The sequence below is a fragment of the Sabethes cyaneus genome, chromosome 3, assembly GCF_943734655.1.
Source record: "Sabethes cyaneus chromosome 3, idSabCyanKW18_F2, whole genome shotgun sequence".
NCBI lineage: Eukaryota > Metazoa > Arthropoda > Insecta > Diptera > Culicidae > Sabethes > Sabethes cyaneus.
This window is the reverse complement of record NC_071355.1, coordinates 49,880,346-49,899,879: the sequence shown is the minus strand read 5'-3', so window position 1 is coordinate 49,899,879 and position 19,534 is coordinate 49,880,346. Positions and strand designations below refer to the sequence as shown.

General features: G+C 39.0%; 1 protein-coding gene across 2 annotated transcripts in view; it reads left to right on the top strand.

Annotated features, from left to right (window-relative positions):
• Positions 1 to 19,534, top strand: part of LOC128742471 (uncharacterized) — a 74,026-nt gene that overhangs the window by 12,045 nt on the left and 42,447 nt on the right. The window contains exons 1-2 of one of the 2 annotated variants that reach the window (XM_053838842.1): positions 18,135 to 18,196; positions 18,838 to 19,350. In XM_053838842.1, the coding sequence (XP_053694817.1) occupies positions 19,083 to 19,350 (268 nt within the window). In that variant the 5' untranslated portion in view covers positions 18,135 to 18,196; positions 18,838 to 19,082. Of the gene's footprint in view, positions 1 to 18,134; positions 18,197 to 18,837; positions 19,351 to 19,534 lie in introns of those variants that run through there. The other variant, XM_053838841.1, reaches the window with a different exon arrangement.

Here is a 19,534-nt window from a genome sequence, read left to right as displayed (position 1 = left end):
GAACAATATAGATCATTTGGACTACAACGCAATTTCAATTTATAGACAGGGAAACAAGCTTAATCTGACTATGTATAAGCGGCAATTAGATCTAGCCATTTTCACCAGGGGTTTTTGTCTAGTTAATAAAACAAAATCCAAACAACTGTTAGTCGGAAGTGGACCCAGTGGCATTCACCCTAGCCCTTCACAGTTAAATCGCAAATAAAGAATGCAATATATCATTCGGTCATTATTACGCGTCAATAATCATGGATTGACGGAATTGGGACACGTGTCTTCTGATTTTAATCTGATATAATTCCTGGAAATCGTCTTATAAATTAAAAATTTTACGTTTTAAAATTACACCCATTTTCCCTGCAGTCTGTTGAACCAGACTATTTTCTGTAACAATATAGACTGAAGCCCTGGAAAAATTCCCCCTGTATAAAGACTTTGAGAATAGTGAACTTAAAAAGTCTCACAGATTGGTGCAACCTGACCCTAGGTAATTTGAGATGTTCATCTTAAGACCTTCGTTATTTTACCTAGAGATACACATCACTGAATGACTCCAGATGACGCAGTAGAGTCATATTGATGACAGGCAGCAAAATACAGAACATGAAAAAAGAGTTTGAAGTACGATCGCAAGCTTTTCAAACAGATTGCGTCATTTGGGATCCATATTAATTACTCAATTGAAGATTTTTTGACTGCTATGCATATGACATATGACCAGGCTGGTGCTGTAGGAGCAGTCGTCTCCTTTCAATCCGACTCATGTGCCACACCCATTTTTCAGGCGTTTCAGAAGTCGCCAATCGCTTCCTATCTGGTTGAACCATCCTACACATTTGGGCCCCTCTGGGTCTGGTGCCGATGGGGTTGTTGAAGAGAACCGTTTTAGTCGCACTCTCCTCAGGCATTCCGCCTAAACAATGCGGCACAGCTTCAATTCCACAAAGAACAACTGGTCTAAAAAGGTGTGTTGTCCATTATCGGGCCCTGACGTAGGGTAACCAACGTATTTTGGACCCCGTCAACAGCTGTACATAATTTGGACACTTCCATTTGATTTTGCTGTAACTGTCCAAATTATGTACAGCTGCTGAAGGGGTCCAAAATAGGTTGGTTACCCTATTTATCTTCAACCCAATCTTACCTGCTTCGCGTTTTAGTCTGGTGTACTGATCTTCCATCGCCTCAAATGTTCTGCCGGCAGCATCCATGTCGTCGGCAAAGCAGATAAATTGACTGGATTTATTGAAAATATTGACTCGCATTTCGATCGGCGCTCGTATTATAACACCTTTAAGCGCTATGGGTCCGACAATCCAGCCGAGATTCTCACACAGCACTGGATTCCATCCATCGTAGCCATGATCAGTCTAGTAAGCTTACCCTGAAAGCCGTTTTCGTCCAAAATTTTCCTTAGCTCTTGCCGGTTTACACTATCATATGCGGCTTTGAAATCGATGGGGATGCGTGGGGACTAGGAATTCACGGCACTTCTGGAGGATCTACCGCAGGGTGAAGAATTAGTCCGTTGTAGAGCGACCCTCCATGAAACTTCCCTGGTAACTTCCCACAAATCTATTGGCTGTTGGCGATAGTCGATGGAAGATGACTTGGGACAGCACTTTGTTGGCGGCAATTAGGATAGTGATCGGTCGGTAGTTCTCACAATCCAGCTTATCGCCTTTCTTGTAGATAGGGCAGATAACCCCGTCTTTCCACTCCTCCGGTAGTCGTTCCGTATCCCAAATCTTGACAATCAGTTGATGCAGACAGCCGGTCAACACGAACTCATCTACCACTTCTTGTTCAACACCGAACAAGAAGTGGTAGATGAGTTCGTGTTGGCCGGGTCAGCGGTTACCGTCCGTGAGAGATGCATGTTTGCCTCCTTCCAGTCTCTTTTTCCACGCATTTATTATTACCCTAATCTTTCTAGACTCCGCTTTTAGTCTGGCGTAGATTGCCTTCGCTGTCACAAAATTCTTAGCTATGAAATCAAAGTCATCTGCGAAGCCTAAGAGCGCCTATTTCGGTTGAAATTGGACCTTTCGTTTCGATGCCCGCTCGTCGGATCGCGCCCTCAAGAGCGATATTGAATAACATACATATTAAACCGTCACCTTATCTCAACCCTCGCCTTGTTTCGAAGGCAGATGCACACGAAACACATCCCTCGACTCAATGTAGCTTTGATAGGTCACGTCAGTTTGTCTGGACAACTTGTGCATTATCTACCATAGCTGGTCTTGATAGACTGTAGCGTATGCTGCTTTGAAGTCAATAAAGCTGTGATACGTTATACTGCCAACAATTCTGCTAGATCTGTCGGATGGTAAAATTTCGGTCTATAGTGGCGCGAACTGCTATAAAGCCTGCCTGATAACTATCTACGAAACCTTCAGTGACAACCGACGTAATAGAATCTAGGAGCGTTTACCAACGTAATACCGGGATAGTTTCAGTCGAGCCGGTCATTTTTTGTAGATTATTGGTATTCCCAAACTCGTACCAGGCTCATTTCGCCTCCAAGTCGTAGGCGAAATACGTATCTGTCGTGAATAAAATATAGAGTAAGGAGGGGTAAAAGTGCGATTCAATGATTTATCGGTGCAGATTCCGAGTAAATTTGCTACATTGGCATGGATGGGTGACAACTTTGACAGCTTGAATCTAACGTAAACCTTGGTTGCTTACGAAGCATAGTTGCTGAGTTACGCGCAAATGTTATTTTAGGGCGGTTTTGATGTAATTTTTCGTTATACGGCAAATACGATATCAACAGGAGGATATTACTCGTTGAAAATTTGTAGCAGCGTTTTACATCACTCACATATCTGTTTTGAAAATACGGCGAAAATAATTTACAAAATATATTTCGCTTTTCCGCAATTTGATCTAACCCCGTGTAGCGCCTAGCGGGGAAAAAGTTCGATTCACGGACGGGGCAAAAGTGCGATTCATGGACGAGGCAAAAATGTATAACTAATTGTATACAGCTTTAGGCACTATATTACAGATACTAGAAATGAAAGATCTGCAGAAAACTGTTTGCTCTACAGATGTTGGCCGAAGAAAAACAATGTGTTTCCGCTGATGAAACAAAAAACAAACGTTTGGAAATGTTTCAATCTAACGGAGGCTGCATTACACCAGCGCAAAATAGAAAAGGTGCGAATTGAGAATATTCCTTACCGAAACATAATGCAGATCGAAGATAATATGGTTTTGTTAGCTACTGCTGGGCTAATTTCAGTGGTTCTAGCTTCGAACTTTTGTCCCACGGTATTCGCACTTTTGCCCCGCTAGTGGGGTAAATGTGCGAATCTGCACTTGATCAGAAGGAAGAAAAATTTTGTTTTGCGAAACACTATTACCACAGATGATTTATAGTTGAATGTGAAGACATTGAGTTACTGCATCACTATAAAATATATTATGTAGTTGTCCCTCTTTATATCTCACGAAAATTGATGACAACTTCAAACATTACACTTATGCCCCGCCCTACTCTACATAGTAGAATTAAATTGGATAAGTTTTCTTCTTTTTATTTAATTTTAGGCTCATTTACTTTTGCATCGTCATATTTATATAATAGTAGCTGATTGACCCCTTTGTCACTCAGTCACTTGTACATCTGTATTTGTAACGAAAGCGCCTAAAGTCATAATGCAAGAAACAAAACCCTTTTTTCATTTGAATATATCTACTCCCTTTGTCAAATCCTCTCACGTTGCCCTCAACCTCTTGTAAATCTGTCTTCATCTTGGTAGTCCCAATGAATCGACACAAAGCCTTTTTTACGTTTTTGAACCTCCTCCTTTTTAATGGCCACCCTTGTCCTCCTTTCAGAAATCCAGTCACTTGTACAACTGCTATCGTTCCAAACGCAAGAGAAACACACCCCTTTACCCATTTGAACCTTTCTCTCCCCTTGTAAGAGACCGTCTCCCTCTTTTATCAACCCCCCGGTCTGATTCTTTTATTAGCTTGGTTCGACTCATGCACCTTCCAGCATTGGACAAAAGGTAGGAGTCAAAATGACTACTTGTCAAGCATAGCTACCAATACCCCCCCCCCCTTCCTTTCCGCTCTTCCCCTCCTTCACCAAAAAATTTTCATTTCTTTCCCCTGCCGTCCCTTCATCAATTGTATAACCATCGTTTCAAAAAAAAAAAATATATTAATATATGTATGACCTCATTTCAAGGTCAAGACTAAAAACTTGAGATTAGTCTGATTCTTTTATGCCAAAAAAAAACATGTATTGGACAAACGACGTTTGATGGCGAACAAAAGTTCTGGAGCTATGGCGGAACATACATTCATAGTCATATTCCTCGTCTCCCTACATGTCGATTCCTACCTAGTCAGCTCCCCCTTTTGTCGCGTAGCTAATGATGCATCGGTTTGCTCAATGAAAATAATGGAAACGAAACAAAGGTTTAATTACCATATATTCCTCCTCGGTGGAACCTCCCTCTTTTCTCAAAGTCAGTTGCACTACTGCAATCGGTTTAAATGCAATAGAAACGCTTTTACTTATTTAGATTTCTCCTCCCCTTGTTAGGGATTACCCCTTTTGTCAACTTCCCAATGCTGATTCCTTAATGTCAAGGAACATGTGTGCCAAGTTTGATGAAGAATTGTCCAGGTGTTTCGGAGTTATGGCCTCCCCTCTGTTATGAACCCCCACCCCCCAAACCTCCCCTTTTCTTGTTAACCCTTCAGTGCTGATTCCCTTGTATCAAGGAACAGGTATGACAAGTTAGGCGAAGAACCGTCCAGGAATTTCGGAGTTGTGGCCTCCCCCATGCTACGACCCCCATCTTATCAACCCCCCAGTGCTGAAGCATAAATTTTTATCTTAGTTATAACTGCTATTTTGGAATTTTTCTTTTCCTTTTTTCCGGATTTGGTGGAAATTGTAACCAATATTCCAATTCTCTTATTCATTTCGACCGTTTATTTCTTTTTCAAGGATAGCTACAAAATTGTCGTGTTAGTTATATTATAATTTTCTTTTCACAACCGTGAAAGTTCTTCGTCTTTTATCTTTACCCAAGTAACAATTTTAACTTTTATTACGTTCTTATAGTGGTTTTCATGACCAATTTTATAAAACCGCTAATAAAACTATGAGCTCCACCAGAACTTCCTGACGACCGCTATAAAACTGCCTTCCGATCGAGTGGGCCACTCTTCAGGAGGTTTTTATAACCTGTGTAAGAATCAGATTATAAGCTCAAGTAGCCGTTAAAATTTCGCTGCTTGACAGCCACCGCTATGATCTAATAAAGCTTTTCGCTTTTCACTTCTCACTCTGGTAAAAAGTTTAATCAGTCCACCAGCTTTGTCAACTTGAAACAGAAGAAACAGGAAAGTTGAAGTTTTTCTGTCAAATCATCTGATCGATTTGATTAATAGCGACCATAATAAAATATCCCATAAAATATTTAATAAATTTTGAGCAATTTCGTTGATTTGTAGCACGTGCGCATTAAATTTTATCGTGCATATTGATATGATAGGTGGATAAAATCAACGCGCCTTCGAAATTTTGCAATTTTCGAAAACTGGTTGTTTTAACAAAATTTTATTTAGTTAATCTCAATTTCTGGCAAAATAATTTTAGTTACTTCCTGTAACAGGAAAACCGAATGATAATAACGTTCTTTCTGCAAAACACTTTGCTTTGATGAGTTTTTGTTTGAGAGCTAAAACAAACCATTGGAACATGGCAATATGGGCTCTCATAAAAAAAGTTATGATGTTGAACTCTAGTATTCTTCATAATAGCAGCAATAAATCTAATTCGTCAGGGTGTTACCATTTTAATAACTCTATAAAACTAACAGATTTATTACAGCTTGACAAGCAACCATAAAAAGATCAATTTCGATTGGTGCTTCATATTGTGTCTCTACACCACATGTATGATAAGTTTATAAGAGATGTGATGCAGCCAACTAGTTTTATCGTGGTTATGTAAACAACCACAATAAGTTTGCTTTATTAACAGTTTTATTATGGTTTTATAGCTAGCTGATAAGTGTGTTTTGACACATGTAATGGCAGCATGTAACTAGAGGATTTGTCTGGAATGTGTAATGTGCGTTAATGCTTCTGGTGCTGGTGGACAATTTAATATTTAAAATGAAGCAAAGTATTGTCACTGCAAAACTGGCTATCTTCAATGATCCATTGCTCAGGATTGCTAATAAATTTATCAGAAAATTTACCAAATCACACACATAATTTTTTTTTACCGAACACCGTTAATTTTTGACGAAATTAGAACTGCTGACCGTTCGGTGGTCAGTTCGGTAATTAATTTGCTTGACGAACACTCGGCAATGAAAATATTTTTAGGAAATGTCAAAAAATGCGGACTATTCAGTATAAATTAACAAATCTCTCAGCAAAAATTATTACTGAAAGCCGTAATTATAGTGCTGATACTTCGGTAATGTGTACTGAATTGTAGTCATAAATTAAAAAAATATTTTTATTGAAATCATGTCTTAAAAATAAATACAATTAATTATATAGAATCTATGATGCACAGATATGGTTCTAACTTGGCCTCGAGGTATGGCTCTGCCAGCCGCCGCATGTTCGAATCTGGACTAAAAGAGGTTGTTCCGAGTCAACCTAGCTGTAGCACCAGCCCCGCAATCGTCCTGTAGTTCTGCAGCTGCCTGCGAAGTCTGCACCGAAGCACTAGTAGCATTTGCTGCTTTGTTTTATGATGACAAAATTTTGAATGAGAAGAGAAATGAAGATTTACAATTTAAATCAATATTAACTGAATGAGAGATATGGAGGGATATATATTTAAAACACAAATTACATAATAAATTGGCATACCTTATATAAAGAAGGTTAAATAACGTAGCGAAGCTCTGCTATGCGCCAATTAACTCTTAAGAAGAACTATAATTGTTCATATTTTGAACAATTTCCACACACTTTAAACACGCAATAAAGTATTTTCTTGATTAACCGCCCACTTAAGTTCGAGGTACGATGCTGGTCTAACAAACCAGTCGTCGCACGTTCGAATCTCGGCTAGGCGGTGCTTGCTTGATAGAGTCAGTAAGATCGTTACACTGGCCCCGTAATTTTCCTGTACTCTAAACAGCCGGCTGCGAAGTCTGTCGATTAAGAAGGGTAATGTCTAATGACGGTTTAAGTCCACGACTTTGCTTTTTTGATTGCGCTTCATTTTGACAGCTAACAAATGCTTGATGTCAACTTCCGCAAAATTTTCTGATCTCAGCATAGCTTTTGCGGGCTATCCCGTAATAAATACTGATAGTTCGTTAAACAATTGCTGAATTATTGAGGGTTGCAAAATGTAATCGCTTTGCGAAAAAATACAGCAAAAAATATTAACGAACTCGCCACCGGTTGATGAAGATCTGTATTAAGAAATGTCAAGTAGTGACGATACTCAGCATTCCTTGAATTGTTCGAATTCCTCGCCATTTTTCCAAATATGCTGATCAAATCCGCAAAATAAATTACCGAAGATATGAATAAAAACTAAGTGTGCAGGAAAAAAAGTACCAATCCAGCTTCCTATGTCGGAAAACCGGCCTTTTTGCAGGATTGACCGGTCACCGGCTTTGCAGGTGAAAAACCGGTCGGGCCGGCCAAAAACCGGCCACTTGGCAACCCTATCCGGTATCCTTGCAACTTGCCAGCTTCCAACTCTTGCCAGATTTAGGATGGGAATCTCTCCAAATAGTGTCTGCAGCTCGTGGTTCATACGCCACTCTTCGCTTTCAGTTTGTACTCCACCAAAAATAGTCCCCAACATCTTTTATTCAAATACGGCAAGATCATGTATATCTTCCAAAAGCAAAGTTAGAGTCTCAAATCCGTAGAGAACTACCGATCTAATAGCGTTTTGTACATCGTCAGCTTTGTGCGGCGGCGTATGCTACTTGCGTTACGTCTTGCGGAGAAAAAGGTAGACGGTCTACCGTAGACCCGACTTCCAGTTTGAATGCGTCGTTGAAGCTTACTCATATTATTGTCAGTGGTGTCTCCAATTCATCGCTGTCAACAGTCACTGTCCGTGGGAGACGAACGTTGTTTTCTCTGGAGCCACTTCCTACCATATATTTGATTTTCATCGCATTGATTTGTAACCCATTGCTCCTGGTCTTCGGTTTTGGTCTGGCGTAGATTGCCTCCGCCGTCTCAAGGTTTCTAGGAATGACGTCGATGTCGTCTAGGAAGGCTAGGAATTATTGACTTTTGCTAAAGATCGTTCCTCTTGTTTCGATTGCAGCTCGACGGGTGACACCTTCAATGACAATATTGAATAACACAGTCTATCCCCTTACCGTAACCTTCTGCGCGATTCGAAGGCACTCGAGAGTGGGTCCGAAACATGCACGTTTTGTGTAATATACTTTGCAATAGCGTTTAATATAGCAGAGTAAGGTTAAATAAATCAGCGATTAGTGGGCTCGACATCGAGTTTATCGACAAATTTTGAAAAACTTCTTATATAGGTACATGGAAGTGTAGTGATTGTAGGCGGAAATAAGCTCAAAGCTTACCAACATGTAACTTAGCAGCAATAAATTAAATCACTTACAAACAGAATAGACAGGAAGAGCAATGAAGCCAATACAACCCGAGACAATTTTATCATCACGGCCATTATCAAGAAAATACGCTGCAAACAGATAAATCTACACCTACCGCCTAACGCGTAGGTACCATTCAACCGCTTCCGGCTCTTCCGGTCAGCTGAAATTTGTACAAAATTCCGCACCACACGTTCCGTTGCCGCGGCCGCTGCCGGCGGCGGCATGCAAATAATGTAATTTGTTTTCGCTCCGCGCCGTTGATAGATAACAGCTCACGAGGTTGCAGCTCAAGCTCACAATGATTTCCGCCCGCATCCATCCGACGGAAGCCCCCGGGGCGGGAAGCGGAACAGCCGAGCGGCGCGTAATTGTCTTACAACAACCGGCCGTGCATTCAGCGAAGATAACCTAGAGGCTATTCGCGAATCTAGCTCCGACGAATCTACACCGTGTGGTGATGTAATCTTTTGTTTGAGATTCCATCTTTGCCAGTGCAAATAGTGGTTTATTGAGGTTCTATTAACTGTAGGGAATTATAACTGCATTGCCGGCTAATTGTTGCCGATGAGGCCAATTATAAGCAAGACGCCATCGTTCATCGTTCGAGTATCGAAAAACGTGACAATTCCAACCAACAATCTTGACCAGGGTCGGCGACGCAAAATCAATACATCAATGTGTCAATGTCAAACGATCGGGAACGCTGCCGGTTGGTACGTGTTTCTGAAACTCGAGGCATGCAAAAGCGGCCGCTCGCTGGTTGGCTGGGTAGAGATTTTCTCGGCGATTTGGAAATGTACGTGCGTTCGCACAATTAGTTGAAAATTCACGGCATAACGCGACACTGGCACTGTCAGGAAATGCCACCACTGATGCATCGCTAAACTGAAGATTAGGAACCGGCGACCGCCACCATCATCGTCGCTCGATCGCACCACGCTACGCCGGTTCCGACATTGTAAGTGTCATTGTACTTGACCGGCAGCTTAGATGGAACAACAGGTGGAATGTTTTTGGGGGAATTTATGGCATGCAATTGTTGTTTCTTTGACTTGAATACTAAGCGCTGAAAGATGCCCGTTTCAGATTTTTACGGATCTCATTGAAATTAATTAATTACATTCCGATGATCGCCAATAGTAATACCACATTTGCATGCAATATGTGTGTTTACTTTTGAAGATGAAATCTAATAGTGCAAAAGCTACTTCAGACTTATTGATTTTATAATATAACCTCAAACATTTTTGGCTGGTAAAAAATTGACACGCGCTTATTTAAGTCGTAATAGATAATATCATCTCCACGGCACGTGTAACAACAGTTCATATACAATTTCAAAAGACATTATACACGTCCGGGTTCATCAAACGGCTCCGTCATTTCTTTGTTGAGCCAGTGATATAACGACAAAACAATTACCGGAGAGTCTAATGGTAGTCTCGCACGTGGAAACTGTCTGCCTATCTTGATATCTGAGCCATAAAACTATTAGCCTGTTGTGGAATAAACGGGCGCATTTAAACTGAAATGCTCGTCTAATTTAAGTACTTTTTAGTGACCCACAAAGTGTTATTACACTATATTAGGGTGTCAAACAAGGCTAAGACTTTTCTTTTGCAATACGCCGACACAAAAAGCAAGTCTCTAGATTTTAAACTTTGGCCTTTCAAAGGAAGAATTAATTTTTTGTCTTTCTTGAGGAGATTATTACTATTACTATTACTAAAAAGTTCATTGCTTTTTACTGTCAATTCTTGCTTACCTCACCCAAAGATTAACGACTTTTTATGACGAAACGGAGTTTCCTACCGAACCAGTAAGCATTAAAATAAACAATAATAATCTGACAAGCATGAGTAATCTGGAATCTATTATTCACCTCTCAGACGATCACTGGTCAGACGGATGAATCAGACTCACTTGCAACCGGTCGGCACAAGCGCCGCACGCTGGCGGCAACAACGTAAGCTTGGTAGTGTACCTGCGTTGGAGTGTGCAAAAACTACCCAGCCAGTAGGTACAATTAACCTCAGATACAGAAGTTCCAAAGGCGAAAAACATCCTTAATCACCTGCTCGTCCAGTCTGAGCTCCGGCACGGCACGGCGACGGGCGCGTTGGCGTTAGACGGCCACGAAAAATTGAATTAAACTTTCACAAATGACAGCAAACGAAGGCCAATCGTCGGCAGTTCAATGTTCCGCTATTTCGTAGAATTCGACACCAACCAGCTGACACCCGTCTGCTCCGGGGGATGCAGGAAGCGAAAGCGAATGGACCGCGATTGCTCGACCGTACTACAGTTGGAAGTTTCTTGACTTTTTTTTCTCCATCGCAAGAAACCCCACCGATTTGGGTCGACCGTGAAACAGGTTTGACGCACCGCACCGTATAGCAATAGCAACCAAAGGGCAGCAGGCCCGGTCCAGTTAGTCGGCGGTTTTTTCGGGTATGATTAATGATGACCGATCATCGGGCGTCGTAGCCCGGGGCATACAACCCGACCGCAATAGGAAATCAAACAAAATAAGCTAGGTTTTGCTGCGTGTGTTTTAAATTAGCGGCGAAGAAATGTTCCACACAGAAACTTTAAAATTCTGATTATGTGATTGTTTAGGAATAGACTACAACAACGGCAGTAAATGTCCGTCTGTTCTGATGTGCTGACACAAGTGACAGATAGTTATGATTCTTCCATCACGAAATTCGTTTCAAATTTTCAATAAAACCACGTAAAAATCGACTCGACGATTTGAAAATATTTTATCAAAAATTTCATTTATGTAGGTTGTGATATCTAACGGCCAAAAAGCAGTTTTTAAAGTTATCTGTATCTAACACCAAGAGTTGACAAAAATGAACTACTTTTGGTCTAAAAGGAAAAATGTAATTGGAATTAAGTCGAAAATATGTACAGTTTTTGAGTAATCGAAAAAAAACCGCTCAACTAACAAGTTTTCTATACCCATTTTATTCTCCCTCATTGGTCGGGGTAAAGCATGTTCATGCGGAAGAGATTTTATCGTTCGACAGCTGACAGATAATAAAAAAAAACTTGCTCTAGATTATACCTAATGTTTGGATGCATAAACAGGAAATACTTACTGCATAGTAAACATGTTTTTATGCTTACCTTTTTAATTTCACGAGTATGCATGCATGGAATAACAGGATTTAAGTGCAAGATAAAGAAGCAATCATCATGACCTTTGTTACAGAATTTAGATTAGTGCTTGAAAACAATATTTATTTTCAATGTCAAATATAGTTACATCGCACTATGGGGCAGAACCCGTAAAAGCTCGACAAAACCTCAAAATTTTTGTTTGAGATATTATGCCAAACTAAATATTCTACGTATAGTAAACATGTCATCTACAATAAATATGCATAAATTGGTTTAATAAGCGTTAAAGAAGGTGGAACACAGTGTAAAAAAAAATTTGGAAAATGAAAAAATAAATATCATTCAATCTTTTAGTATCTAACTAACATCACAGACAAACAGACATAACACTCGTTTTCCATTCTTCGTACCGATTAAACCGCCATTTCAAATTTGGGCTTAGTTGGGAATGTCTTCGTTTTGGTCAAAGTGGCGCTTTTTGACGAAAGAAGGGGAATTCCCCATAAAAAATACTTGCTACTTCGAGGGATATTCATGTTGCTATTTGATATTTGGGAATGTCGATCATAGATGGTGCTAGTGTTCAATCTAAATGTGAGGTACGATAATTTTTGTTAATTGTTCTTCCAAGAGTTATGTCTGTTTGTCTGTGCTAACATGTTGTTTAAAATTTTATACTTAGAAAAGGCAATTCTCATTGAAGCGATTATGAAGTAATAGTTTAGGTGATATTAGGATAGTTTTTTTACTAGTAGGCTTTGTTCTGACGAAGTGTTTTAGAACCAAAAATATGTTATTTTTTGTCAATTTTTAATAGTGTGTAGGAAAAGATTTCCACACATTTCCGTTCTGACACTACCATAAAATCAACATTCGAGGTGTTAACTAGTAATAAGCAAAAAATTAGTTGCTACTAGTTCCGATGTGCGGAGGTATTCAAGCTTTCTGAAAGCATGTTTTCCGGCCTATCCGTAATTTATCCTATAAAATTTAAAGCAAATGGCATCAGAGTAAACAAAACATGAAATACTTCCATCTTTGCAGTGAGAAATGACTTCTGAAATCGGTTAAATTTGCTAATTCAGCAAAAACAGATAAATGCACTAAAGCAGATAGTAGGGATAGTTGACCAATAGTGGACCCTTTACCTATAATGGACCTCGTGTACAATTTCGGCATTTATTAACTTGTACTTCATATATATGAAATGAAACAGAACAGAGTATTTCATTATTAATGCGTTAAAATTAACATTTTCAGCAAGTGAGGGTCCATTATACGGTTAACAATGCAAGGAATGTCGCCATTACCGCACCCTCTCTATGTAAAATGCCCTAGAATTCCAAAAGAGTCCATTAATGGTTAAATTACCCTATAGAAGAATAATAATACAAAGTTACCCTTTGGATACAGATTGTGATAATTTGTGTAGGCGGTCGTCCGACTGCCGATTTCGACTGCACATATGAAAAAAATGTAATTGAGTATTTAAAATAGTCATAAATCAATTCCCGTAAGTCCTACAATTTTGGTGTCTTCGGCAACTTTATGTAACTTTACATGATGAACAACTTTTCTGAAGACAGAAAGTTTCTAAAGTCATTATTTAAAAAGTTAAACTTCAACTCCATATATAGGTATAAAAATACAACTACTTAAAACTTACAAAAAAAATGTGAAATTTTATAACACACAATATTGTTGAAGACAACAAAACTCTACAAAGCATATCAAAGAAGTTATGAGGTTTTGTCCGAGCGCCGGGTCAATCTGCCCCACTGTGCATCGTAAAAGTCAAAACTTGGGGAAGCTTTATTAATAACACTTATTAATTAATATTTTTTAAAACGGTAGTTCTTTTACAATATTGATGAAGTGACGGCAGGGGAAAGTAATGAAAATGGGGGAAGTAATGAACCAAGCTATAATCTGAGATTCGACCCATGCACCTTCCAGCATTGGACAAAAGGTAGGAGTCACAACGACTACTTGTTAAGCGTCGCTACTAATTATCCCCCTGCCCCCTCGCACCTTTCCGCCCCCTTCCCCACCACTCTAAAAACTTACTTTCGCCTAAAAGGGACGTTAGGACATCAATTGTAAAAAACTATCGTCTCAAAAAATATTAATTTATATGCCTGACCGCATTTCAAGGTCAAGACTAAAAACACGAGGTTGGTCTACTTATTAATTAGGTTTTCGATTTTACAAATACGAAGTGTTTTTGCAGAAGGTTACAAATCTCTATGACCTTTCCTTACAAAGTTATCGTTTATTTAAGCTCTATTTTTCCTTAACTTCACGAGCCAAAAGCGATAACTTTATAAGGAAAGGTCCTAGAGATTCGCAACCTTCCGCAAAAACATGTGTATTGAGTCCTTCAATAATCACCTAGAACCATATACTCTTGTAAAATTCAACTAACATAAGCTAAGTATGAAAAACTAATTTTAAAGAATTTCTAAAGAAAATGCTCTATAGCTCTGTACTCGATAGAGATAGAAATGACATTTCTTTAGCAAAATTTTTTGCCTTTATATTTTCTATAACCTTGCTGAAGAAACCATGTGTCTATCTACTAACACAAAAGAATGGACGTGTATCGAGCATATAGCGAACGCGAAACACATAAAACATATGCTTGCCGTACTCCCATTTGGGTGGTTGGGGACAAGCGGAACCCATACAAGTTTATAGTACTCGACTTGAGTTTTAAGATGAAACGCTGATTTCATAAATCCGCTTGCCCCATTTTACCCCATGGGCTCGTGAAGCTATGGAAATTTATAGCTTGAATATGCGATAACTTAGCAAGTAAAGGTCCAAGAGATTCACGATCTTCCGCAAAAACGTGTATTCTGAGTGCTTCGATAATTGCCTAGAACATTGTATTCTTGTAAAATGCAACTAATAAAAGCTAAGTAAAGTATGAAAAACCAAGTTTTAAAGAAATTTAAAGAATATGCCCTATAGTTTAACACTCGATAAAGATAGAAATTTTATTTCTTCAGCAAAGTTGCTTGTTTTTACATTATTTACAACATTACCGAAGAAACTGTGTCTATATTTCCTAAGACAAAAAAGTTATTTTTTTATTTTCATTACAGTAAGCAATAACGAATTTTTGACAGTTTTAGATTAAGGGGGATATGTATACGAATAAAAGTGCTGAAAACCATAAATGATAAAATGAAAGCAAAAGAAACTAGGAAAAAAGTTCCGCTTTTCGCCCTTTTGGACCACAGTGCACCGTACAAAGCTGGCATTGTACAAAACCCTTATTAAACCGGTACTTCTTTATGGACTTGAAGTTGTGATGCTGCGCACGGAGAACATACGCTCCTTTGCAGTTTTCAAGCGGAAGATTTTCTTCATCACCAAAACGACTTGAATCACCAAAACGGCTAGATTCTGCGATAATGGCAAATCCATGCGGTAGCTCGTTCAAGTGTTGGTCGTTACGGATGGCTAGCTACAAATGACACTAGTTTTCTTATTGTCACGAGCGGCAAAAACCTGCTAGTTCAAGTGCTTTTTCACACATTTCTTTTTCGCAGCGATCTACCGAAAATTTGGGAGGATCACGATTTGTAATTTGTTGTAATTAGTCAACCGAGTCGTTCCGGTCCTTTGCTCGTCTTCTTTGTCCTTTGGTTGCTGTCCACGGGTTTTCGGTGTCATTGAGATGGTTTGCGTTGACTTGCTCCGCAGCACCTGATAGCAGTGTGCAGAAGTAACCCTTGTTTTATTCCAGCATATTACAGGTACAATTTTAGTCCATCCCATTTTTCATGTTTTACCATTTCAATTATTACGTAGGCTAATCTTTTCATCGATTGTTGCTCTGGTATATAACGAGAAGTATTAGACATTTAAATAGACCGACAGACATTTTGCTATTGCTGATGAAATTTTGAATCAGAAAGTGCACATTAGGCTGTTTATTTGTTGCCTGATCGTCAGAAATTAAGTTCATGAATACTGCACCGCCTTCATTAAGTATTTCAAGGTCAAACAGTCCTTTCAGGACTGTTATAATTAGTAATTGAAGAGTTAAATCGACGTTTTCGAATCGAAAAAGCAAATAAGACACCCTTTAGATACGAAAGTTCATTCGATAAATGAAGAAACTCGTTTTTCACGTGTCTGATTTGGTCATTTCATTTCCCAATTTGTTTTGAAGATTTTTGCTTCAGTTGATTGGAATAGGAATTGGAAATATTTCCATCAATCAAATTTCTTACTAACTTTGGGTCCATTTCCACCGGTCCGGCAAGCTTTTAAGTAACAGCAAAATAGTTTTGACGTAGGACTACGTCTTTGTTTACTATACTGGGACTGGGTAGCACTTTGTGAAAATGAAAATAGAAGTGTAACGTTTGAATAACAGATTTCAAATGTTTATAACTTCTATACTACTGAACGAAACATAACTGTTAATATGTCAAGAAACAAGAAACGAACCAAGATCTGAACCTCACGAGTGGTTCCTAAATGTTTTAATGAGCCAAGTTGGAGGCTATAGATACTTATGAGCATACACATGCCAGAAATGCAGTCTGCATTAGTCCTTGCTCTAATGATCTGACAGAAAGGAATACTTCATCGAGTAAAACATGTTATCAAAATATTACAATATAATGTTAACATAGGCCTACGTCACCCTTTCGTACAACCCTTAGGGCTGTATACCTGTAGTTTTTTATTTATTTTCTAGACTCTACAGGTATATATTTGGCATTGGTTAGTCAACATAGTTTCATTAAAGAGTTAAAAGTACGTAGGTTTGTCAATCGTTTGATTCTGCTATTATAATTTTGCCACCGAGACCAATGTTTCCTACGACAACTATACATCTTGTACATCTCCAATATATGCGTCCATAGTCACCCATACTTTCCACTCCAAGCTAACCTCAACGCAATATACTGGTTTACTGGTTGTAACTACTCTTAGTAGAAAAATGGTTTCAAAAGTCTCTTCGTTCGGATTTCACAGTCCGTTCTCGGTAACAGACAGGGCGGTTTCTACGGAACGCAACATCGTCTCCCACAGCCCGCCCATACGTGGGGTTGCGAGTGACTTGATTATCCAATTTGTGCGTGCATTAGTAAATCCCATTGCACAGTTTTCATTAATTTTTTGTCCATCTCCTTATACACGCACGTTGTTTTGCAGGATTAAAACAGATCGAGTGTGTCAATCAGTAATGCTTCTCATGAAAATGACCAAATATTTATCTCACATGTTCGTCTCACGATGGTCGGAAACCGAGCAATAAATTACTTTCGGTATCAAACGACTTCTTGTGAATGGTTTTGAATTAATTTGAGTAGATTGCTATTACGTTATATTCCTGGTCGAGTAGCTTATAACAATACATTGGTGATACTTCGGTTTTCTATTGATTATTCTATGACAGGCACATAACCAGTGATCTATCTCAGTAGATCCAGATCATTATCTTTCTATTAAAATATATGCCTTCACTGTAATATTTGCTGTAATGATTTGTTAGTCCCAAGCTGTAGTTGTCAAGCAGATAAGCCGTCGACCGACTTAGCTTCCTCTCTCCTTGATTGACACCAACCCGAAGTGAGGCCAGCCGTGCTCTTGGTAATGGTGCCACCCAACTTATCAGCCATTGCTTAGGAGGAATGAAAACTTCTAAATCTTTTGATTGCTACATATTGACAATCACGTAATGTTTTGGAAATAACGATTTCCAACCAGTACGGGCTTCGAATGGGCAACTTTATTTTTGACAGGCATGTGGCACATAAGGTTCTGATGTTCTGCAAATGCTTTGGATGACACATCCAACTTTTTAAATATTCTTTTCATTCATATGTCTGTTTAAATCACGACTTAATTATATTTAAATATATTTAAGTCGTGTATTGAACCATCTCCGTGTACAAAATTTCATGGCATTCTGGGAAGCTTCGACCCAAAACCTGTTCGACAGTTTCGTAAAATATCCATTGAACCACAGCAGGCACTATTTTGACCAAAATTCCATAATTGACTTAGAAGTATAGTTACACCTGCCTTTTTACAATGTTCACATACATCTAGTGAAACTTTTCAATAATTTGCTATTCAGTTACTACACACTTTTTCATGATGATTATAAACATGGCTGATGACTCATGGCTGCTAGACTACCTTTTCCATAGGATGAGTGTTCAAGAACCATCCATACAAAGGTGAAGGCAAATTAAAATAGTGAATATAATAGTATGTATTAAACTAAGTATTGAATATTTATGCAGAAGTGATTCACCCGGTCAGTTAGTCGATCCATACAAAACAGGGTATATTTTTATGCATACTTTTACCATTTTCTTTTATAATCGGCTACGAACTGCGAGCGAGACTGGACGCGAAAAAGTTAAGGGTACTGATACCTTTCTTGTTTTCTACAATTTTCTTAAAGTGTAAAATTGAACAGTGTGAGTTTTGTAAAACCTTTCAATAGCAAAACACAAACCAACTGGGACAACATGTGTTTAATGAGGCTAGCGACGGGAAATGGTTCCAGATATACCATAAACTTTTGTTAAATGTGATTAACGTCAAATCATTTATAACCTGGAAATATACTACTGTGCAAATCGGGACAAAATTTGAACGGCTAAGGAAAGTCGGCATAAATTCGAGCAAAATAATATTATTCTGTTGTAATTTCTTTACCATTTGCTTCGTCTCTTGTAAAAACTATCGTCATGAAGGACAATCATTTCTTGTTCTCGTAAAATAAACAGTTGACTGAACGTTGGTCATAAAACTAATTTATGCATTTTAGTATAATCCTTACATTTTCAGTCATAAAAAATGTACATAAATTATGGCCTTATGAGGTATCATTATTTTTCTAAAGACGATTTTAGTGACTCAGATATACGCATAAAAATCAGTCTCAAAAAACTGCCATACTAAACTATAAAACTCAGCTTTGGATGACAGCCAACATGTCTTCCTACCATGTTTTATTTCCAACTCTGCAGGAAATTACTCATTCATAGTAACTGATTCGTTAAAAAAATATTGTCAAAAAACTAACAATTTCTTCTCCTCTTCTCTCTGCTTCCAGATTTCAGTCCCAATGTCGGTGTGCATTTTCACCATATGAAACCTCTTCGACTGCAACACAGCAAACGAAACGAAATATGATCGTAAAGTAGTAAAGTAGAAATAAAGTGCTCCTCGCTAGTGTGTAAATACCAGCTGGTCCACCACACTAAGTCACACATTTATGCCAAAATAGTATAGATTATTATCATCAGCGAAGATTCCCGAAGCATCAAGCTCAGCCTCCCCCTACTCACAGACGACGAAATGACCCACAGGATGTCCCCGAAAACGCGCATTGTGTTCAAATTCATCTTCGGTCTCGGCATCTGGTCCTTCCTGGTGCTGGGATTTTTCAAACTGAACGGTGATCCGGTGACGCAGCATCAGTTCCAGCAGACACCGATCAATGGGCGATTGCTGCTCAACAAGGACAACCGCTGGACCGGGAATGAGGCGACCTCCACGACCACCGACCGGTACGCGTCCCCGGTCGGTGCTGGGGTGGATGAAGTTCTGGTGGACAATCGAGCTGGTAAGTTTCCGATTGTAGCAAAAGATAAAATTTCCTCTACGGGTGTTGAAGTGGTGCCAAAGATGAAAAACATACGTCATGACAGATAATAGGTTTCGCCTCGCTGGTTCTTCAAACCCATTATTCCCGTTTCCCAATAGCTACGTTCCGGAACACTTTCTCACCACTGTAAAATGTAGTATCA